This window comes from Pongo abelii, chromosome 13, assembly GCF_028885655.2.
Source record: "Pongo abelii isolate AG06213 chromosome 13, NHGRI_mPonAbe1-v2.0_pri, whole genome shotgun sequence".
Classification (NCBI taxonomy): domain Eukaryota; kingdom Metazoa; phylum Chordata; class Mammalia; order Primates; family Hominidae; genus Pongo; species Pongo abelii.
In genome coordinates this window covers 19,358,351-19,382,961 of record NC_071998.2, presented here as the reverse complement: position 1 = coordinate 19,382,961, position 24,611 = coordinate 19,358,351, and the positions used below count along the sequence as shown (strand labels likewise).

Here is a 24,611-nt window from a genome sequence, read left to right as displayed (position 1 = left end):
TGCTTAATTATTCTGGTCAGGACTTCCAGTACTATGTTGAATAGAAGTGGTGAAAGTGGGCATCCTTGTCTTATTCCTGTCTTAGAGAAAAATCTTTCAGCTTTTCCCCATTCAGTATTATGTTAGCTGTAGGCTTGTCATACATGGCCTTTATTGGATCGAGGTACATATATTCTATGCCTAATTTGTTGAGAGTTTTTATTTTGAAGGGATATTCAATTTTGTCAAATGCTTTTTCAGCATTTAATGAAGTGATCATGTGGTTTTTGTCTTTCTTTCTGTTAATGTGGTGTATCACATGTATTGAAATGCATTTATTGAACTATTTTTCCATTCCTGGGATAAATCTCACTTGATGATAGTGAATGATATTTTTAATGCGCTATTGAATTTGGTTTGTCAACACCTTGTTGAGAATTTTTGCATCTATGTTTATCAGAGATATTGGCCTGCAGTTTTGTTTTATTGTGTGCCCTCATCTGGTTTTGGAATCAGCATAATGCTGGCCTTGTAAAATGCATTTGGAACTATTCCCCTCTCCTCAATTTTCTGGAATAGTTTGAGAAGAATTGATATTAGCTTTTCTTTAAATGTCTGATAGAATTTAGCAGCAGAGCCATTGGGTCAAGGACATTTTGTGATGAAAGACTTTTTATTACTGACTCAATTTTCTCACTTGTTTTTCCTCTATTCAGGTTTTCTATTTCTTCATAATTTAACCTTCGGGTGTTATATGTGTCTAGGCATTTATCCTTTTCTTTTATGTTTTCGAATTTGCTTGCATATAGTTGTTATTCATGAGTCTCTTATGATCCTTTGTATTTCTGTGGTGTCAGTTGTAATGTATCCTTTTTCATCTCTGACTTTATTTGCATCTTCTCTCTTTATTGTTAGTCTAGCTAAAGGTTTGTTGATTTTATCTTTTCAGAAAAATAACTCTTTTTTGCTAAGTTTTTAAAAATTGCTTTTTTTTGGCCTGGTGTGGTGGCTCATGCCTGTAATCCCATCACATTGGGAAGCTGAGGCAGGTGGATCACCTGAGGTCAGGAGTTGGAGACCAGCCTGGGCAACATGGTGAAACCCTGTCTGTACTAAAAATACAAAAATTAGCTGGGCATGGTGGTGGAAGCCTATAATTCCAGCTACTGGGGAGGCTGAGGCATGAGGATCACTTGAACCTGGGAGGCAGAGGTTGCAGTGAGCTGAGATCACACCATTGCACTCCAGCCTGGGTGACAGAGCAAGACTCCATCTCAAAAAAAACAAAAAAATAAAAAATAAATGAAGTAAAAATTGCTTTTCTTGGCCTTGTTTCATTTATTTCTGACCTCAACTTTATTACTTACTTATTTCTAACAATTTGGGGTTTGGTTTGTTTCTGTTTTTCTAGTTCCTTGAGGTGCGTCATTAGGTTATTGGAAATCTTTCTTCTTTTTTGATGTAGGTATTTATGGCTATACACTTCCCCCTTAGAACTGCTTTTGCTGTGTCCTGTTGGTTTTGGTACAATGTGTTTCCACTCTTATTTTTCCTCAATAAACTTTAAAATTCCCTCTTTAATTTCTTCATTGACTTAGTGGTTATTTGGGAGCATGTTGTTTAATTTCCATACATTTGTACTTCTGTTGTAGTGTTCCTTCTGTTATTGATTTCTAGTTTTTATACCTTTGTGGTCAATATAAAAATTCTTGAAATGATTTCAACATCTTGCATTTGTTAAGACCTATTCTGTGGCCTAATACATGATCTATCCTGGAGAATGTTCCATGTGCAGTTGAGAAGAATGTGTGTTCTGCAGTGCTGGGTGGAATGTTCTGTACATGTCTGTTAAGTCCATTTGGACTATGAGCAGTTTAAGTCTGATGTTTCTTGTTTTTTGTTTGTTTGTTTTATAGAGACAGGGCATGTGCCACCGAGATCAACTAACTTTTAAAAAATTTTATAGAGAAGGAGTCTTGCTATGTTGCCCAGACTAATCTTGAACTCCTGGCCTCAAGTGATCCTCCTGCATTGGACTGCCAAAGCATTGGAATTACAGGCATAAGCCACCATACCTGGCCTAAGTCTAATGTTTCTTTCTTGATTTTCTGTCTAGATGATCTGTCCCTTATTGAAAGGGGGATGCTGAAGTAACCTACTTTTACTGTATTACAATCTATCTCTCCTTTTAGTTCTAATAATATTCATTTATGTTAGGGTGCTTCATGACATATTATTCATAATATTACATATTCATCACATATTAGGGTGCGTCAGTGTTGAGTGCATATATATTTACAGTTGTTAATCCACTTGTTGGATTGATTCCTTTGTCATTAGATAATGACCTCCTTTGTTGCTTTTTATAGTTTTTTACTTAAAATCTATTTTATCTGATAAAATGTCTATCTCTTTTATCCTTTCAGGAGTATGAGTACTCCTACTCACTTTTGGTATCTGTTTGCATGAAATATCTTTTTCCATTCCTTTACTTTCAGTCTATGCTTGTCTACCAGTGAGGCTAGTCTCTTGTAGGGAGCATATAGTTGGGTCTTGTTTTTCAGTCCATTCAGGAGCTCACTTTAAATTGGATAATTTAATCCATTTATATTCATGGTTATTATTGATAAGTAGGATGTACTCCTGCCATTTGTTTTCTGGCTGTTTGGTAGATTCTTTTTTCTTCCTCCCTTACTGTTTACCTTTGGTTCAGTGTTTTTCTGTGGTATTAAGCATTGTTTACTTTCTTTTTCTTGTTTGTATGTCTTTTTTAATTTCTTTTTTTTTTGTAGTTATTACGGGGCTAACACAGAGTCTTGTAGTTATAATAGACAACTTTAAGCTGATAATAATTTAACTTTGGTTGCATAAAAATACTCCATACTATTGTTCTCCTTCCACAATTTATATTTTCATTGCCTTAATTTATATCTTTATTGCACGTTCCTTAGCCACTAATTGTAGCTCTTATTGACCATTTTGACTTTTACTTTTCATACTACAGCAATGAAAGATTTACAGAGCACCATTATAACACTGGGGCAGTATCAGTTTGATTATGAATGTACCTCTACTGGTTATTGATTTTTAGCTTCCAGTTGCAGCACTCCTTTAAGCATTTCTTTTAAGGCTGGTCTAGTGGTAATAAATCCCCCCAGTTTTTGTTTATCTGGGAAGGTCTTTATTTCTCTTTCATTTCTGAAGGATGAGAGTTTTGCTAGATATAGTGTTCTTGGTTAACAGGGGTTTTGTTTTGTTGTTTTGTTTTGTTTTGTTTTTCAGCACTTTGACTATGTCATCCCATTCTCTCCTTGCCTGCAGGGTTTCTGCGAGAAATCTGCAGAGATTCTAATAGAGATTCCCTTATATGTGACTTGATGCTTTTGTCTTATAGCTTTTAGAATTCTTTCTTTGTCTTTGATTTTTGGCCATTTGATTATAATGTGCCTCAGAGAGGATCTTTTTGGGTTGAATCTAATTGGGGATCTTTGTGCTTCCTGGATCTAGATGTCCACGTCTCACCCAAAACTTGTAAACTTTTCAGCTATTGTTTTGTCAAATAGGTTTTCTGTGCCTTTGTTTATCTCTTATCCCTCTGGCATTTCTATAGTACAGCTATTTCTTTGCTTAATGATTTCCCTTAAGTCTCATTGACTTTCTTCATTCCTTTTTTTTCAGGTTCAGACATGTATATATTTTTTACTTACAAATATTCATCTGATCAAAATTCAGCATAACCTTTATTGAACACTTAACAATTGTTTTGTATTTAAAATAACATTTCATTCCAACTTTATATAATTCAGTAAAGTTTTTATACAGCAAGCAATGCTTAAAACCTGGAAAATGTGTAGAAAAGAGATTTTCACACAAAATAAGAAAAAGAAAAATGTGAGGTATCCCTCATACACACATATACATTCATTCTGGCCCATGTACATGCATACACACACACACACACACACACACACACACACACCTGTGTGTTCACACAGACATATTCATTGTCACTCACAAAGTGGCTGCAGCATAGGCAAAAGATTGTAGGTCCAAAGGAAAATGATTGATTGTTCTAATAAAGAGTCCATGTAGCTAAGAAAAAACTAAAACAAAACACAGTAATCTTCTGAGGAAATTACTACCTCAAAAAATGTTCTCAAGGTGAATTTGAGATCTAAGCCTACTAAATTACTTTTGCACAACAGCTCCCTGAAGTCCAAGGCAACTTGTGCAAATAGAAGGAATCAAATGAAACTAGTTTCTGTACTTTCTTTTTTTTTCTTTTTCTTTTTTTTTTTTTTTTTTTTTTTGAGACAGAGTCTTGCTCTGTCGCCCAGGCTGGAGTGCAGTGTTGTGATCTCAGCTCACTGCAACCTCTGCCTCCTGGGTTCATGCCATTCTCCTGCCTCAACCTCCCGAGGAGCTGGGACTACAGGCACCTGCCACCACGCTCGGCTAATTTTTTGTATTTTTAGTAGTGATGGGGTTTCGCCATGTTAGCCAGGATGGTCTTGATCTCCTGACCTCGTGATCCGACTGCCTCAGCCTCCCAAAGTGCTGAGATTACAGGCGTGAGCCACCTGTACTTTCTTAAACAAGGATGTAGGATGCTCACAGGTGCCTAGGGGCACTCTCATCCTGCCAGGTACCGCTGCAGTGCCATCTTTGCCTTGTCACAAAGGTCTGAATCTGGTGGCTGACTCAGTTTATGTAGAATATCTATGATGCCCATGTCTCATAATTTATCCTGGCATTCTTGTGAACCTTCCTCTTCATTCCATATGAGGTTTGATATACGAAACATAGCTGAAAGCTGCAGTTTGACATGTGAATGGTCCATGTAATATTTGATTTTCTGAAGGATATCATCATTGGTCATAATACATTCTTTGCTGTTGTCTCATCTTCTATATTGGCTAAGATGCACAGTATCTACTCTTTGACCTTAAAGTTATGTTCCCCTTCCAGAATAAGGATGACAGCTTGCATAATTTGCTTTCCATGAGTACTCATTATTTTATTATATGAAGCCAGGTCAAGAGGAGATTTCTAAGAAGTCCCAGTGTCTTCATCAGCACATTCAAATCTGAATCTGATAATAACCAGAATAGCTGTTCAGTACTCAAGCTTTGTAACATGTCTGCTTTTATTTTTTGTTCAGCCTGAAATGCCATACTCATTAAAGCCCAAATTCTGCTCACTCGTAAAGCAGGATTTTCACTCTGGGTTAATCCACAAAGTAGCTTTACAACTCCTGATTTTAAAATTGACTCTTTCCTTGGAGAAAATTCAAGAAGATTATATACCATGGAAGATGCTACTACTAGGATTTCATCTGGTGCATTTTGTAAAACCTTCATTAAAGGTTTTCACAGAGTGTGATCCTAGAAACTGTTTTGAAGCTGCTGCACAGATCTGGATAAACGGTGAAAACATCTGACAGCAGGAAACTGCACCTTGACACTAGACTCAGACAAGCCAGTCACAATTCAGTCCATCATATTTCCAGTCTCAGGGCTTTTCTTCTGAATGTCTTCATCATTTGCTCTAAGAGAGTCGTAGAGATTAAATGCAGCCTGGCAGAGTTCATGAGCATGTTTTAAAACATGATCAAGCCTTTTAATATCAGTGATGGCACTCAATGAGTTGGGATACTTGAAATAGTCAGCAAGCATGACAATGAGGTGATCAGTTACACTAGCGATTCTCTGTAGCTCAATATCTGGTTCAATCAGATAGGCAAGTGTCTCAGCTCCTTTAACTCTCTCCTCTAGTAATCTCTTCTTACTGCACATTTGAACCGAATAAGACAATGTCTTTAATACAGTTGTTATCTGTCTGAATTGCTCCAGCTGTATACGTGTAAGTTAAACATTTTGCTGATGTAAGCTGCATCTCAATATGCTTATCCCTCTGTAACATCGTCACAAAAATCTGTGGTAACAATTCTCCATCAACTAAAACATTTACCAGGGTAAAACTGAGAAACATTTCAGTGCTTGCATTTGAACTTTGTAGAAGAATGAGGTGAGTAGGTGAGCAATATTCTTAACTGCACCATGGCTAAATAAAATTGTTTGATGATCTGGCCCCTTTACAGCAGTGTGAGATGATCCGACAGATGTACTCCTGGATATAGTGGAACCTGCTAAGTAGTGCCATGAGGTGCGGTGTCACTGTGGCATCTGTAAACAGTAGCTCCTTTGGAGTGACAGGACTGGAGAGTTCCAGTAACTTTCATTCATGGTCTGAAAGGAAGCTCATGCAGATTGGGGTCTCCAACAGGCACACCATCTTGAGCCCTCCCGCTTGGCTGCTCTCATTCTTTTTTATTCTCATTTTCTTTTTTTTTTATTCTCATTTTCTTTTCTGACTAGTTTATTTCAAAAGACCTGTGTTAAAGTTTCAGAATTCTTTTTCCTCCTTCCTCTTATCCTCCTTTTCCTCCTCTTCCTCCTTCTCTTGTGGTCTGTTGCCAGCCCCATTCTGCTTCCACTTCTGGTACTGTGGGTATTGAGCACATCCTGAGTGCTCCTACAGTCTGTGGCCATGTTGGCTGATGTCTTTACTCTGATCTAGTCCCAGTTGCTCTCTATCTTTCAGGGTCTTCTGGTAATTTCCATGTCCCTGATAGAGCTCCTTCTTGCTTTCTAGTATGGTTATGCATTCTCTCTCTCTCTCTTTCTCTTTCTTTCTCCTTCCTTCCTTCCCTTTCTTCTTTCCTTCCTTTTCTTCCTTTCTTTCTCTTTCTTTCTTTCTTTTTCTTCCTTCCTTCCTTCCTTCCTTCCTTCCTTCCTTCCTTCCTTTCTTTCCTATCATTTTGAGGGTTTTGTATGGGATGAGGAGACTGGTATATATACTCTGTTTACCTCCTTAAAAGCAGAAGTCTGACTTTTACAGTTCTATCACATATCTGACAGTTTGGGTCTCATCCACCCCCTCCCCACCACTTATCAGATACATCAGATCCATGGTTAGACATAACTGTGGAGCACTGGCATTTTAATGACTTACTGGGGAATATGCCAAGCTTGTGGAATCCCCAGAGAAGTCCTCTTCTCTGAGACGTCTGAGGGAACAGGTTCTGTCTAGGGAAAAAAGGTCAGCAGATGGCTGGCTGGCTGGTGGATGGTGTAGGAGTTGGGAAAAGCATGAACAAAAATGTGGACATATATGATAGAGTGTGTTGTGGTGGCCTTGTGGAGATCAGAGCAGAAAGAACAAAGTGTGGTGGGAGTCCCAGAAAGGAGGCATCTCTTTGAAGAGAAACCATAACACTACTGCCATGTGTTTTAGACATGAGACAATGACAGTCCTGTCCCGCAGATAGTGGGGGCTGGAGAGGACAGAGTCTGCAGCCTGTAGTCCAGTAATCTCTCTCTTGCCCCAACAGCCCAGCAGTGGCTCAGGTGTGAGCTGATATTTCTTGACCTTGACCAACGCTAATTTCTTGTGAAGGATGCTTTAGTCTCAGGGCCCCTCACTCACCCAGGACCCTTCCAAGGCTCTGGGAGAGTGGGAAGAACCCTGATTAGGTGTTTACATGGTCATATGTCTCCCTTAAAATATGAAAAAGGAAGACATGTTGTAGTATTACTTTAAAAGCATGCCCAAATTATATAAGCTTTGAGCCCCACAGAACTGGATTCTGCCCCTAAATGAAGGACTTAGTTTCAGTTAGCAGAGAATTTGGATAATTAATCAAGCTGGAGAAAAAAATATGAAAGATTATTCCACTTAGGGAAGACACACTACAGGTGAGCAGCCTTGGCTCTGAGAAAGTGAAGTTTGAAAAGATCAGATGGTCTTAGCGGATGGTCTTAGGCCAAACTTCTTGAGTGATGTTCAAGACTAAAGGGTGAATGACAACAGCAATGACTGATGATATGAATGTGATGTTTTTGGCCATTTGGCAGGACCAGGCAGTTAAATGGCACTTGGACCAGCTCGGTGGACATGGAGCTCTTCCTTCATTATTCCCTCATCCCATCAGTAAGTAAAGGCAGGGGAAGGGTGAGGAGGGCAGGAAAGGGCAGCTGGGCTGCTGCCAAACACAGATTCCCAAAGAGACCTGAATAGGTCAGAGGAAAGAGATCAGCTGAGTTTCCTTCTAAAATGTCTTACATTATATACCAAAAATATGGCAGAAGAAAGCTTTGCAGGCCCAAGAATCAGGCATATGGACTTTTAGGAGAGTGAAACAGGCTTTTCCAATGAAGTAATGATGGCTCTGAGGTCAGTTGGAGGATGTAGTTAAGGATATCGCAGACAGAAGGGGAGAGCACATGAAGAGGCTCTGGGGAGGGAGGGAGAAGGCAGAGTGGGAAGAGCTGAGAAGTTCAGCCATGGCTGGAGTGAGGAATTGAGGCAGAGAGGTCTGGGGAGGTGGGCGGTGCAGGCCAGTCAGAGCCCTTTGGGGCTCTGTTCAGTTTTGCCTTCATTCTAAGTACAGTAGGAAATAATGGAAGTGTTTCCAGCATGAAGGTGGTGTGATCAGATGTATGTTTTTAAATGATCTCTCTGGTTGCAATGCGGAGATCGAGTTGGAGGCGGGCAAGGGATGAGGCAGGAAAAACAACTGGGAGACTTGCAGGGATCCAGGTGAGACGTGATTTTATCACATCCTAGATGATGATGTCAACTCCAGAAGTTCAGGAGGTGAAAACAACAGGACTTGTAATGGGCTGGATAGGAAGGTTATGGAGAGGGGGAGGTTGAGGATGACTTAGGTTTCTAACTTGCACAATGAAGGGATGATGGTAGCTGCCATTTACTCATTAAGGAACATTAGAAGAGATCCAGGTTTGGGGCAGATATAAGACATACTTGGCCAGGCACAGTGGCTCCTGCCTGTAATCCCAGCACTTTGGGAGGCCGAGGCAGGCAGATCACTTGAGTCTAGGAGTTTGAGAACAGGATGGGCAACATGGCAAAACCTCATTTCTACAAAAATTAGCTGGGGGTGGTGGCACATGCCTGTGCTCCCAGCTACCCAGGAGGCTGAGGTGGGAGGATCAGCTGAGCCTGGGAGTTTGAGGCTGCAGTCAGCCGTGATTGTGCTACTGCACTCCAGCGTGGGTGACAAAGTGAGACCCTGTCTCAAATAAAAAGACACATACTGAAGCTTTTGATAAAAGCTTTGAGAAGCTTTCAATACATTAAAAAGAAATATCAACTGTGTAGTTGGCTAAATAGTTTTGGAGCTCATGGACAAGGTCGGGGCTGGAGATTCAAATCTAAGTCTTCTGCGTATTTATGGTTATTAAAACATGGACATGAGGCTAGGCACAATGGCTCACACCTGTAATCCCAGTGCTTTGGGAGGCCAGGGTGGGAGGATCACCTGAGGCCAGGACTTTGAGACCGGCCTGGGCGACATAAATGAGATCACCAAGAGAAGACCAGGTAAGATGAGTAGCCCTTGGACTGAGCTATAAGGAACTCTGCAGCAAGGGCTGGGGTAAAGAGTGATCCAGCAGAGAATGCTGAGAAATAATGGGGAAAAATCAAGAAAACATGGTTGATGAAGGCCTAGGGAAGAGAGTACTCAAAGAGGAGGGAATGGTCAACACTGTAGAATACTACTGGGAGATCAAGCTAGATTTGGACTTCAAGTATACACGGGACCAAGCCACAAAACGGTCATCAGTGACTTTGGCCATAGCTGTTTCAGCAGAGTGATGAGGGTAGAAGCCAGGTTTGGGGGTTGAGGAGCCAGTGAGAGGTGAGGGAATGGAGACACAAGTGTAGACAATTCTCAAGAAGTTTCTGATAAAGGCAGGAGAGAGAGCATCAAGTTTGTGAGGACATGACTGAATCCACAGAAAAGCAGCAAAGAAGCCTTTGCAACCTGGCAGTTATTACTGCCTTTTGACAGAAGAGGAAACTGAGGTACAGGAAAGTTAAATCTCCCTCTCAACCAGGATGTGAGAGAGACCAGATTTGAACCTACATCTGTTCAGGGAAACAAAAGGGAAGGCTCAGTACAGAACATTCTGGTAGCTCAAGGGTGCATGCAGTCAGCCCCCTGGCTCTGGAGTTTGAGGTGTCACTAATGTTCTGTGCACTCTGCTAACCCACACGTTTGTTTTCAGGGAGAGCTCAGAGGCCATGCTGAGAATGAACATGCCCGCTAACTCTCATCTTCTCTTCTTACAGCTCTTCATCATTTTGATCATGTCCTTCCCCCATAGACGAGAGCATTGTAGACAGAGAGATGATACCTCTTACCTGCTGGGGAACCGCTTTGGCATTATTATGTGAGTTGAGTCAACCCCTAAAGTTTGGGGTACCCTGTGGTTGAAGCCAATGCCAATTATGAGGCCAGATAGCTACCAGGACCTCTCCTCCACCTCTACCCCACTGTGCACAGCCCTGCCCTTCCGTGCCCCAACCCAACCAAAGCTCTCAGAGCTCAGAATTGGTTTCCAAGCCATTGCAGCTGTCAGCATCCAGGGCAGCTCAAATATGCTTAAATCATCTCACAGAGACACAGCCTACTATGGAAAAGACCTTCCCACACTTGAGACTATGGCTACCTCAGGAGGCAGGAGGGAGAGAGCTCCCTGTGAATGGAAACAGCAAAGCTTCTTGTTAGGATGGCACCATGGGTCATGCACCAGGAGAGCTTTCAGAGCTTTTCTAGCTCTGCCATTTTGAGTCTCTGCAGCTCATATCACATTCTTCCTTGAGTTCTGATTGTTCGTATCTGTTTCATCACTTCTTATAATCATCTTCATCATCATGCAGTTAACATTTATTGCACACCATCTGTGACCCAAGCAATGAACCATTTGCTTTGCCTACATTATTCTGACAAATCCTCTTGCCAATCTAGCATGGTAGAAGTTGTTACCCTCATGCAATGAATGAGGAAACTCAAGCTTAGAGAGGTTAAGTGACCTACGCACGGCCACACAGCTAACAAGTGACAAGACCTTTAGCCCAGATCAGCCTTATATTCTTTTGAATCCCCCCAGTGTTATAACCTGAGCAGGCTCAAGCTGTGGACATGCTGAGGTCTCAGCCAAGGCTCTGGAGAAGAGAGAGAAAGCACAGATGTCAGAACTGAGGCAAGGGGTGACCTGAGCTGTAGGTGAGAGATTCATTCTGGATAACACCCGTTGGGGCAGTCCGCACTTTCCAAGCTGCCAGGTCTGAGACCCATTGGTTGAGGCATAGAAAGAGACTGAAGCTGGTGGATAAAGGCCTTCAGTTCTGCCTTAGGCATTTAGCATGTAGGGGCTGGCACAGGACTTTATAAAGTAGGAGGTCCATAGCAGTTACATTCAACTACTTTGAATTACATGGATGATGACACAATTGATGTGCTCCCTGGCTACTTTCCCACCTAAACCCCTGCTTGTCTGATAATTTTGGCCTACTATCTTCTCTGAGCAATAACCCCTCATGTGTGTGGCACTACAAAGACTCCAAAGACATCCAAAGACAGGCCCACAGTCCAGTCAACTGTGGCTAGGAAGGCATGAATATGTAGGGGAGACTAAATTATATCTCTACCCTCTTAAGTTTTTCAGCTGGGCCTGATAATTAAACTGATATAAGACAATAGGAGAAAAGTATACACATTTATTTAATATAAGTTTTAGGTGACACAGGAGCCCTTATAATGAAGTGAAGACCCAAATATACAGTTAGAGTTGAATACGTACACATTGAATTGGACAAAGAATAGTTAAGTTGTGAAAAATAACTAAGTTGTGCAGGGAGACTAGAAGACAAGAGTTATTTAAATAAAGTCTGTACCAAATTCTCTTGGCCTCAACTTCATGTCCCTGATGATAAGAATATTACTTTCTTTCTGTATAGGGAGAGCATTTTTTACATAGAAATTTCATCTCCTGTTTTTAAGAAATAGCATGAAGGTCAGAGTGATCTTCTTGTACCTGCTGTTTTTTGAATGTCTTTAACTCAAAATAGTCGATATGCCAGAGTGGCATATTTTAGGGTGCCTGTTATTTACTTCTTCAAGCACAGACATAGCAAACAATACCTAGACCCTCATCAGGTATATTGGAAGGAAGAATTCTCATAGAATGTGGCTGGATGAGGGCAGGCTTCCCCAAATCTGTCTTGGACATACACCTTGTTTTGGTCCTTGAGTCATTCTGTCTGTGTCTCTTATAGATGAAACTCATCCCATTTTGCTGTCAAGGCTTCTGGTGTCCTTGCTTGTATCTCCTGCTCATCCTGGAGCTCTTCCAGAGCAAGAGTTTTGTCCTCCTTTCTTCAGTACCCTGAATTCATGCTTACCCCTAGGCCTGGTACAGAGAGCCCCACAAAATGGCAGTTGCAATGAGCAGCTGACTATTCAATAATCCCTCCTCAGGGTGGGATCACTACTTTGGCGATGATCTGTGGGAATGTCTCAGAGCCACCTTCTGGCCTCACAAACTGTTTCTATTGTTTGCAGGCCTCTGGACTTCATGGGCACTTTCAGTAACCGATGGTCCTATGGAATCACCTTTGGGGCCACAGCTAATAAGGTCATGTTTTGTTCTCAGAAGGCTAGCAGCCCCTGCAGATCCCGCAGTAGGCCCAAGGTACTGGGGATGCCTCATACCTCCTGGAAACTGCATCATGAAAATTCTTGCTCTCAGAGACCATATGGCCCACGCTCTCTGGGATCGGGGAGAAACTCTGTGAATGGTCATGTTCTTGCCAGCCTGTTGCTTGCACAAGGTCAACACCTAGCCCACAAATCTTCAAAGCTTCTTTGTGGGGCTTTCCCCAGTTACATTTAGAGGTCCTTTAGATATGATGTATCAAGTCTTAGGAAGTAGGTTCTTCCTCACCTACCTGCCAAAAGCTCCCCTGTGTCATAGCCGTGGCTGCCTTCTTGATATTGATGAGCCCTATTCCTCCTCAAAGAACAATGCTTATGTTTTTGGCCATTAGTCTGAGGCGTCGTCTTTCCCCATGCCTCATGCTCCATCTGAAGGAGTGTAACTCTAAGCTACAAGTTCACTTTTCCATGACACAATCATTCTCAAACCTCTCTGTCCAGGACAGTTCCCTCTCATGGGCTCCAAGCCTATATGATCAAATGCCCACTAACAGGTTATTAGTCTTTAAGAAAATGCAAATTAAAACCAAAGTAATGTATCATTACACACCTCTTAGAAGTACACAGTTTGAGAAGTTTTGGCAAATGTTTACATCAATGAAACCATCGCCACAATCAGGATAAGGAATCCCAGAGATTTCCTTGTTCCCCTTTGTAATCTCCCCTTTCCTCCCCTCTTCTGTCACATGTCCACTAATCTACTTAGTTTGCATTTTCCAGAATTTTGTACAAATGAAATCAAACAGAATGTACTTTTTTGTTGATCTGTCTTCTTTCAGTCAGCATAGCTATTTTGAGATTCATACACATGTAACATGTGTTAGTAGTTTATCCTTTTTTCTTGCTGAGTAGTATTCCACTATATAAATTGACTACAATTTGTTTATCCGTTCACTTCTTGAGTAATATCTGATTTATTTCCACTTTTGGCCATTGCAAATAAAACTGCTGTGAACGTTTGTGTACAAATCTTTCCACGTACCCATGCTTCAATTTTCCTTGAGTAAATACCTATGAGTAGAATGGTTGGATTACACAGACCATATAGTAGATCATATTTTTAAAGGCTGGATTACATAGATCATATAGTAGATCATACTTTTAAAGAAACTGTCAAACTGCTTTCCAAATGATTGTACCACTTTAGATTATCCCCATCGGTATGACAGTTCCAGTTTCTCCAACACTGGTACAGTCAATTTTTAAATTTTAGTTTCTAAATGTAAAAAAATTTAATTTTTAAAATTAAATTCATTTTTTTAATTTAATTTTTTAAATTTTAAATTTTCTAAGAAGTGTATAGTGGTTTCTTATTGTGGTTTTAATTTGCATTTTTATAGCGACTAATGCTGTTGAGCATATTTTTATGTGCTTATTTGCTATTCCTATACCTCCTTTGATGAAGCTTCTGTTCAAATCATTTGCCTATTTTCAAAAATTGGTTTTTTAGCTTTCTTTTTAGTGAGTTTTGAGAGTTTTAAAAATATATTTTGGGTATGAGACCATTATCATACACATATATGAATTGCAAATATTTTCTCCCAATCTGTGGCTCGGATTTTCATCCTCCTAACAAACTCTTTTGAAGAGTTGACATTACCTTTGATGAAATCCAGTTGACTCATTTATTTTCTTTTATGGATCAGGCTTATGGTGTCATATAAGAAATATTTTCCTAAGATAAGGTCATGTAGATATTCTCCTATATTTTTTTTCCAGAGTTTTATACCCTCAAATTTTGCTTTGAGGTCTATAATACATTTTGAGCTAATTTTTTTTGCATATAGTATATAGTAGGAGGTGTGGATTAAAGTTCTTTTTGCCTTTGGATTGCCATATAAAAAGTATTCCAGCACTATTTGCTACAAAAGCCTGTCCTTTGTCCACTGATATGCCTTTGCACCTTTGTTGAAAAGCAATTGGTCACATATGTATGGGTCTATTCTTAGACTGTCTATTTTCTCCTATTGGTCTGTTTGTCTATCTTTGCACCAATACCATACTGTCTTCATTATTATAGATTTATAATAAGTCTTGAAATCAGGTGGTATTAGTCCTTCAGATACATTTTTATTTCAAAGTTATTTTTGCAATTCTAGATTCTTTGCATTTCTACATGAATTTTAGAATAAATTTGTCAATTTATATAAATAATGCTGAAATTGGGATTACATCATTTGTACATTTTTAGATCCATTTTGGGAAAATTGTTATTTTAACAATAGTGAGTCTTCTGACCCATAAACACAATATATATCTCCTTTTATTTAGAGTTCATTACTTTCTCTCAGCAATGTTTTGTAGTCTTCAGTGAATAGATCTTTCACATCTTCTGTCAGATTTATATCTGTTTTATATTTTTTAATGTTCATTGCTAATATATAGAAATACAATTGATTTTTGTATGTTGATCTTATATCCTACAACCTTGCTAAACTCACTCAGTAGTTCCAGTAGCTTTTTCTGTAGATTGTATAGTATTTTGTACATACTACATCATATTATCTGTGAATAAAGGCAGTGGTTTTATTTCTTCTTTTCCAACATGGAGGTCTTTTATTTTATTTTTATTGTTATTGTTTTTCCCAATTGCAGAGGGTGAAATTTCCAGTAAAATGCTCAGTACAAGTGATCAGACCAAGCATCCTTCTCTTGTTCCTCATATTAGTGAGAAAGCTTGTTTTTTAAAAAACACTGATTTTGAACAATTATAATACTATGTGTCTAATTTTCTTGATATTTCTCATGCTTGGAGTTTGTTGATTTCTGCATTTTGATTTTTCCTCAAATTTAGAAAAATTTTGGGCATGGTAAGGTGGCTCACAGCTATAATCCTAGCACTTTTGGAGGCTGAGGCAGGAGGATTCTTGAGCTCAGGATTTTGGGACCAGCCTGGGCAACTTAGTGAGACCCCATCTCTACAAAAATAAAAATAAAATTAGTTGGGCATGGTGGCACATGCCTGTATTCCCCGCTACTTAGAAAGCTGAGGCAGGAGAAGCACCTGAGCCTGGGTTGTCAAAGCTGCAGTGAGCCATGATTGTGCCACTGCATTCTAGCCTGGGCTAGCCTGGGCTACAGAGCAAGACCCTGTCTCAAAAAAAAAAAAAAAAAAAAAAAAGGAAGGAAGGCCAGTCTCAGTGGCTCACGTCTGTAATCCCAGCACTTTGGGAGGCTGAGGTGGGTGGATCACTTGATGTAAGGAGTTCAAGACCAGCCTGGCCCACATGATGAAATGCTGTCTCTACTAAAAATACAAAAATTTAGCCAGCTGTGGTGGCATGCACCTGTAGTTCCAGCTTCTTGGGAGGCTGAGGCAGGAGAATCACTTGAACCCAGAAGGCAGAGGTTGCAGTGAGCCCAGAGTGCATCACTGCACTCCAGCGTGGGTGACAGAGTGAGACTCTGTCTCAATGAAAAAAAAGAAGGAAGGAAGGAAGGAGAAAGAAAAAAGAGAGAGAGAAAGAAAGAAGAAATTTTGGCCATTATTTCTTTAAATATTTTTTCTCTCTTTTCCCTCCTTGAGGACTACAATTTTAGGGCATTGGAGTTGTTGCATAGTTAATTGATGCTCTGTTCCTTTAAAAAAAATTGTATTGTAGTAAAATATATGTAACATAAATTTTTCATTTCAATCATTTTTAAATATACAACCCAGTGGCATTAATTACATTCACAATTTTGTGCAACCATTACGAATATCTATTTTCAAAACTTTTCATCACTCCAAACATTATTAAGCAATAACTCCACCTCTTTCCTCCTCTCCTCAGACCCTGGTGTCGTAGTCCAGTCTCATGCTGCTGTAAAGAAATACCTGAGACTGGGTAATTTGTAAAGGAAAGAGGTTTAATTGACTCACAGTTCCGCAGGGCTGGGGAAGCCTCAGGAAACTTACAATCATGGCAGAAGGGGAAGCAAACAGCAAACATGTCCTTCTTCACCTGGTGGCAGGAGAGAGAATGAGAGCCGAGCAACGGGGAAGCCCTTTATAAAACCATCAGATCTCGTGAGAACTTACGCACTATCACGAGAATAGTATGGGGGAAAATCACCCTCCCATGATTCAATTACCTTCCACTGGGTCCCTCCACCACACATGGGGACTATGGGAGCTACAATTCAAGATGAGATTCACCCTGATAAGCTCTAATATACTTTCCATCTCTGTGAATTTGCCTCTTCAAGACATTTCTTTTAAACAGATTCAAACAATATTTGTACTTTTGTGTCTGGCTTTCTTTCACTTAGCATAATATTTTCAAGAATCATTCATGTTGTAGCATGGATCAGAACCTCATTCCTTTTTACGGCTGATACTGCATTATATTATGGCTGGTAATCCATTTATCTGTTGATGAGCACTTGAGTTGTTTTAATCTTTTGGCTATTGTTAATAATGTTGTAGTGAACATTGGTACACAGGTATCTGTGTCCCCATTTTAAATTCTTTTGGATATATACCTGACAGTGGAATTGCTGGGTCACTTGCTAAGTCAAATCTATGCTTACCTTTTTGAGGAATTGGCACACTGCTTTTCACAGTGGCTGTACCATTTTATATTTTTACTAGCAATGTGCAAGTGTTCCAATCTCACCACATCCTAGCCAACTCTTACTGTTCTCTCTCTTTCTCTCTCTCTCTCTCTCTGTGTGTGTGTGTGTGTGTGTGTGTGTGTGTTGATTATAACCATCCTAATAGGTGTGCAGTAGCATCTCATTGTTGTCTTTATTTCGTTTCCATAATGACTAGTGATGCTGAGCATCTTTTTATGTGCTTATTGGTCCTTTGTATATCTTGTCTGGGGACTTGTCTATTCAAGTCCTGGCCATCTTTTTACTGAGTTGTTTATCTTTTTGATGTTGAGTTGTAGTTCTTTATATATTCTATATGTTAAATCCTTATGTGATATATGATTTGCAAATGCTTTTTTATTCTGTAGGTTTTCTTTTCACTTTCTTGATAATGTCCTTTAATACATAAAAGTTTTAAATTTTGAGGAAGTCCAAATTTTGCTTGTGCTTTTGATGTCATGAAGGTTTTCAGTCTGACTGGTGAGAACAGGCACTATCCTGGCACTGTGTGACTTGCAGACATGTTTACCTCTAATCTTTTCAAGTGGTTTTTTCCTACACAACCGTGCTGGTCAGCACTCAGCTGAAGACTCAGGGGAACCCTCTACAGATCTGTGTCTCCCAGAACTCTCTCTTTGTGCAGCTCCCTCCTCCCCAGTACTATCTCCTGCAAATTCTAGCTCTCTTTGTCTTCCCAGAGTCTCAGTTCTTTCTCCTCAACTCAGGGAAACTGCAGGGCTCTGCCTGGGTTTCCCCTGCCTGTACTACATTCTGCATTAAGGTAGGGAAATTGTGGGGCTCACCTTGTTTATTTCCTGTCCTTCAGTGATCATTTTCCTCTGCTGCCTGAAGTCCAGTGTCTTGAAAGCAGTTGTTTTATATATTTTGTCTGGTTTTTGTTTCAGGTGAAGTGTAAATATATTATATACTTTATTTTCAGGTGCTCTTGATATATTCAGGATATCAATTTTCTGTTTGTTTTACTTTGGTCTTCATTTCTGAAATGATTTTTTTCTTGTATTTATAATTTTTTCTTGAGTTATCTAACCTGTCGTCAAATCTTTCTTTTCTTTAATCACTTCCTTTTACAGTTTTTCAAATTCTGATTTATAGATTATTTGTTCATAGATGCTATCATTTTCTTAATTTTTTTAGCTTATATTGAAATGTTGGATTACAGCTTCCATCTGTCTTACAGCCCTCTTTCTGGAGTGGTTTTGTGATCTGTAGTGATATTTTTCTGCTCCTTATCCTTTTTTTAAATAATAACTTTGAATTTTTTTTTTGAGATGGAGTCTCACTCTGTTGCCCAGGCTGGGGCGCAGTGGCATGATCGCAGCTCACTGCAACCTCTGCCTCCCAGGTTCAAGCGATTTTCCTGCTTCAGTCCCCCAATAGCTGGGACTACAGGCACCCATCTGTGCCTCATTTTTAAGTGAAATAAGTTTTCTTATAAATTCAAGAAGGAAGGCTGGGTCAGACATTATTTCTTGCTTTGTGGCTTTAGAGTTCCCTTTTTTGTTTTCACAATGTGACTATATCTCTGTTTCTTCTATCTATCTATCTATCTATCTATCTATCTATCTATCTATCTATCTCATTATCATTATTATTTATCATCTACCTAATATCTATCATCCATCCATCTACTATCATCTATCTACTATATACCTATCTATCTATCCATCCATCTATCTCCTCATATTTTCTGAGTCTGCCTCTCTTTTCCACCCTTGTCCAGACACATTATTTCCTAGCTACTCCTCATTTTGGATTCTACTGCTAGCAATTTATGCTCAGTAAAGGGCTTTGTCCTAGGAGGAGCCTTAGGTTATTAGTATAGGAATTTCCTGGGGCTTAGACAACTCCAGCATCTTCAGATCCTACTAAGGTCTGCTTACACTCACCTATGAATTGTGGCCTTCAGCTGCATTTTCTCATTAATATCTGCTGCAAATTTTTGAGTTCTTCAGCTCTCAGGCCTTCAGACCCAAGAGCCTTTCTTCTGCTTCCTCTTACTCAGACATTGACATCAAATGGGTCTTGTCACCTAGATTTGTTGCAGATGTTGTCTGTGAGTCTTTAGTTTTGTCTTTCTAGCTGCTCTGTTTCTGTGGGGGGAATTCAGGGAGATTAGAATGTTTTGCTGCTGCAACTGCTATCCTCACCACAATTATTGTTTTTGTATTGATCTTTCCCACCAGCCCTCCAGCACTCACATTCACACATGTACCGACCAGCCAATTATCTCCCATCCTTTGATGTCCTTCCTTCCCTACTTCTCTCCATTGTAGTCTCCTGCTTATGTTGCATTGCCTCCAGGAAGCCTTCCCTGATACCCCAAGTGAGGTCAGTGGCTTCATCTTTTGTGTCCTCGCAGCAGGCTGAATGTCCCTGTCTTACAGGTCATTTCATGCCACTGACTTTCCCACCTGTCTCCCCTGTTGGACTGTCAGCATCTCAAAGCAAGAACCTTGTCCATTCCTCCTGTCCTGAGTGCCTGGCCCAGGACTCAGCTCAGAGTAGACACTTTGAAAAGTATCTAATCATGATGCATGATTATATTATACTGCATGCTGTTAGTCCATCTCAGAGCTAGTTAGTGGCAGGATTAACATGACTGTTCCCTTATATGTAAAGTGCACTGTAGTTGACAAGCAGCTTTGCACATACCATAGCCCCTCTCTCTAAGTCTGGTGCACTTGCAGTCACTATTTTTGCTCGTTCATTTGTCTGTTTATGTAGTCTGTCTCCATCCATCACACTGTGAGCTCACCAAGTACAGGGGCCAAGTCTCCTTCATGTCAATAGTAAGCCCAGTGCCTGGCGCCAAACAGGGACCAGGAAGGGCCTGTTGTATGAACGAATGAAAGCCGTTCCTGCATTCCTGCTGGTCCTAAGCTGGGGATGTTCCATTCTTTTCACTGGGTCCTGAGGTCCCTGACTGGAAGTCAGCATGAGGTACCACAGCTTCCCTGGGACTCCCCCGAACCCAGTGGTAAGAGAAGCTCACAGTGTCTCTGGCCCTGTCTCCCCAGCCTTTGAGCTTCTGATTGGAGGCATTGAAGTCGGCCTGTCCCACTTCCCCTTCTTTGCCTGCCTCTCGTCGGAGTTCCAGCTGGTCAGCTCCATCCTGGGCTTCTGCTACTCTGATCTGGTAAGACGGTCTCTGCCTGCCCCCACTCCCCCAACTCCTTGTGTGTGACTGAACTCTGGGCGCAGGGCTGGAGGTGATCTGGGAGCTCCCCTTGGAGGATACCTTTGCCCAGAACTGAGGCCCAGGGAGGGCAGGAGTGACTTGTCCAAGGTCCCATTGTGAGGACTGCATTGGAGGCTTCAGAAGGCCAGGCTGGCATTCTATCTGCTTCACACAAGGCTGCTTGTGATTAGAATGTTATTAGAAGTCAGGGATTTTGGATAACTCCTTTCTTTTCTTTTCAAATAAATCATAATTTTATTTTATTTATTTATACTTCAATGGCTTTTGGGGTACAAGTGGTTTTTGATTACAAGGATGAATTGTATCACGGTGAAGTCTGAGATTTTAGCGCACCCATCAGCCTAGTAGTGGACACTGTACCTGATCTGTAGCTTTTTATCCTTCTCCCTGCTCCCACCCTTCCCCCTTCTGAGTCTCCAGCATCCATGATACCACTCTGTGTGCCTTTGTGCACCCACAGCTCAGCTCCTACTTAGAAGTAAGAATATGGTATTTTGTTTTCCATTCCTGAGGAAATCTCATTTCTGTAAACTGCTGGGGGCCCCACTGGAAGACTCAGGAGCCCTTTTCAAGGCTTTTCATCCATGCTACCGTGGCTTCTCTCGGGAGCCTTGGAGAAAGTTTCCGTGCCTTAGCTGTGCATTCAGGGCCATCACAGTCTGGCCTCTCCTTTTCCCTCCATCCCCCAACAATGTCTAGCATACACCTCCAGCCATACAAGACTCCCACATTCCTTCATCCATCCACTTACTCATTTAACAACCATTGCCTCCCTACTACAAGCCAGGAAATACACTGGAGAGCAAGACAGACTTGCGTGGACCAGGTGTTCTGGCCTCTTTGTCGGTATGTCCCCATTCCCTGTGTGGGTCATGTCTAGAGATAAGTATACACTCCTGCTTCGAGGACAATCACTCCCACCAGATGAAAGCTTGATCTTCATGTTGAGCTGTGTGCCCTCAGTGCCAGGCACCAGACTTAGCACAGAGCTGGCACCAGAGAACAGTTGTTGACTGAAAACCCCTCCAACAATTCTACTCTCGAGCTGCAGAGACTCATTTCCTTGTTCCCAACTCCTTTGCTGGGCTCTTTCCCCCATCCAGCATTTTCTGTGAGGCTGAGATTCTCCCACTTAGTCAGAGATGACGGGCAGGGGCCTCACAAGCAACTGATACACCAATGGCTACAATCATAAAGTTTGTAAGTGTTCTGCTTCATAGAAATTTAAACGGAGGGTATCCAAGGGTTAGATGTGGCATAATATCATCTCATCAGCCTCTGACAGACGTTTGCCCAGGAGAGAACAGGGTGGTGGGAATCGCTCAGCACCTTGGGCACCATGAGAGCATGGCCCAAGCTGGAACAGAACCAGGAATGCCTGTGGGGGGTGTGGTGGGGTAAAGCATCAAGGCTCACGACTTCTGAGCAGAGTCTACAAACAGGTCACATAGAGGCAGGAAGATCCTCAGCCATGGAGTCAGGAGACCTGAGTCTGCCCATGCCCATGTGTGACCTGGATAAATCCCTTGCCAACCCTGGACTTCCAGCTCCCACCTGAATGATGAGGGGAGGGAGGATGAGCTCTCTAAGGGCCTCCTTCTCTGCCATCACGGATTCCAAGACTATGTCCTCTGTGAGGGCAGGTGAATGAATGAATTTAGTGTGCGCCTACTTTGGCACAAGCAGGGTGACTGACTGGGGAGAGATGTCCATGGAGGCCCGGGAATCAGCCCTCCCAAGGGGGACAGGTAGGTGTGGGTGGGTGGGATCTGAGCCATTTTCACAGGAGCTGCTCCTGGGGCTGTGCTGAGAGGGAACCCCAAGGCCCCAAACTCTGTTTCTATTCCTGCAGGTTTGCTGTCACTGTTATTCAAGTTTCACAGTGTCCCCACGGGCAGGTAAGTCTCTATTGGCCTTTTTTGGGGTTTTCAGTCCTATCACCGTGGTCAACTTGCTGTATGATCTTGAATAAGCCTCTGTCACTTCTGGGGCTCCACTTCTTCATTTGCATAAAAAGGTAGTTGTTGTCACTTGTGATGCTTCCATTTGTAGAGCACCCCATGTTCATCAAGGTGTGCATTCACAGACCGGTGTTTTCTCATTTACTCCTCAGAAGTAAAGCTTCTGTTCCATTGTCCTGTGTGTCTGTTTTTGTACCAGGACCATGCTGCTTTGGTCACTGTAGCCTTGCAGATGGTTTAAGTTGGGTAGTGTGATGCCATCAGCTTCATTCTTTTTGCGTAGGATTGCTTTGGCTGTCTTCCACATATATAGTCAATCACAAGTTGTGCTAGTGTTCTGCCGTTTCTCAAACCTGTCTCTCTTCTCAATTCTTACTATCACCCTGGTTTTCAGACCATCAACGTCTCTCACCTAAGCTGTGTAGTAGCCTCCTAACTGATCCCTGACACTTCAGTGTTGCCCCTCTGCCCTCACCACTGAAACACAGACTACCTAAAACAAAATTATCCTGAGACTTCCCTTCTTAAAATCCTTTTTTGACTCTCTATTTCCTGTTAAATAATGTCTGTACTTCTTAATGTAATGGACAGGCATCTCCTGTTCCTCTCTGCTCTACCTTTGTTACTGTAGTAATAGGTAAATATTTATAATTTCCCCTGAAGTCCCTCTGCTATTCAGTGCTTCCATGTATTTGTTCATTACGATCTTTTTCTCTGAAACTCCCTCACCACTTTTCCCCCTGGTTAATTATTTACTGTCCTTCAAGCCTAAGCTCAAGCATCATCTTTTTCAGAAAACCTACTTTGAAGTTCCAGAGTGGACCAATGGCCCCTTTAATGCTCCCCATAGTCATCGTGTTGATCTCTATCTTTTCACTTTAAACATGCTTTTAAACCTACTTCCTGAGTATAAAGTTTGTTATAATTTTAATATTTGTATTTTTCTATGTCTTGTACTTCTCTTTATGGTTTCTGTTGACTCCTGCTTATGGTAGTCTGACCCTTCAACTCTTTGTTAAATTTTATAAATCGCCCATATTTGTCTAAACTTTAACTTTGGGTTTCCTGAGAGACCGAAATTGAGGTGATTTGCTTGGTTTCTGCTTGGCTCTGGAAGCAGGACCAATCAGGAACTGTTCTACTTAGATTTATTGGTTTGAGTTTTCTTGGACTATGAGTATGGTGTAAATCCAAATTCCAGCATAAAAGTAAAGCTGGTTAGAAAACATTAGGGAAGACTATTAAAATTATTAATGTTTTACAACCCACCACCTGCAGAGACTGATTTGCTTATTGGTTCACTTGTCATATCCTTCCAGCTTTGTCTTTTCCACTAAATATATAGCCCACTTTGGTGCCTGGATTTATGTGGAGGTCTCAGATTCAGTTTCCTACTTTGTCAGGTTCAAATCCTGTTAGTCAGTTAACCAGAAAAATTCTAGATTCCCAGGAATGTGTCAGAGCACTTCAGTGTCCCTTGACATCTCATTCCCTGATGTCCCCTATTGCCATCTCATTCCCAGCTTTTTAAAAAAGAAAGTATTTTTATTTTCCTATTGATTGCCCCAATTCCTATTTACTACCTCAGGCAGCCACAAAGCTCTAGCCTAACAAAGCTCTAGGTTTTTGGTTTTGGCACACTTCCAGGGCATCTCTGGCTTCTGTGTTGACTGATGACTTTAGTTTCACCTCTAGATTGTTTGTGTGCGTGCGTGTGTGTGTGTGTGTGTAATCATTTTGTTCTTCCTTTACATTTCTGTGAGTTCAGAAATGTATTTAAAAGTGTATTTGGGGTCGGGCGCAGTGGCTCACACCTGTGATCCCAGCACTTTGGGAGGCTGATGTGGGAGGATCACCTGAGTTCAGGAGTTTGAGACCTGCCTGGCCAACATGGCAAAACCCCATCTCTACTAAAAATACAAAAGTTAGCTGGGCATGGTGGTGTGGACCTATAATCCCAGCTACTAGGGAGACTGAAGCAGGAGAATTGCTTGAACTTGGGAGGCGGAGGTTGCAGTGAGCTGAGACCGCACCATTGCACTCCAGCCTGGGCAACCGAGCGAGACTCTATCTCAAAAAAAAGAAAGAAAAAAAAATGTGTTTGGAAGTGATGTCAGTAAAAATGGCAAGCTAGGAACCTTCTAAAATTCCTGTCTTCATAAAAGCAACTCAGAAAAATAGAAGCAACTGTTTCAGAACTCTGGAAAATATCCAAAGGTTTGCTGTAATCTTGGAGCATTTATTCAAGAACATAGGCTGAATTTTGGTTAGAATAGTGAGATTTGTAATG

The 24,611-nt window shown here is 41.2% G+C and overlaps 1 protein-coding gene and 1 pseudogene across 5 annotated transcripts in view; one reads left to right on the top strand and one right to left on the bottom strand.

Annotated features, from left to right (window-relative positions):
* LOC100437300 (stimulated by retinoic acid gene 6 protein-like) overlaps nt 1–24,611 on the top strand; it is a 72,950-nt gene that overhangs the window by 23,809 nt on the left and 24,530 nt on the right. For 4 of the 5 annotated variants that reach the window (XM_063714138.1, XM_063714135.1, XM_063714136.1 and 1 more), the window contains exons 7-9: nt 7,896–7,971; nt 10,138–10,238; nt 12,413–15,206. In XM_063714138.1, coding sequence (XP_063570208.1) covers nt 7,896–7,971; nt 10,138–10,238; nt 12,413–12,743 — 508 coding nt within the window. In that variant the 3' untranslated portion in view covers nt 12,744–15,206. Of the gene's footprint in view, nt 1–7,895; nt 7,972–10,137; nt 10,239–12,412; nt 15,207–20,178; nt 20,298–22,212; nt 22,259–24,611 lie in introns of those variants that run through there. The other variant, XR_010136488.1, reaches the window with a different exon arrangement.
* LOC100449171 (armadillo repeat-containing protein 8-like) lies at nt 4,613–5,936 on the bottom strand (annotated as a pseudogene).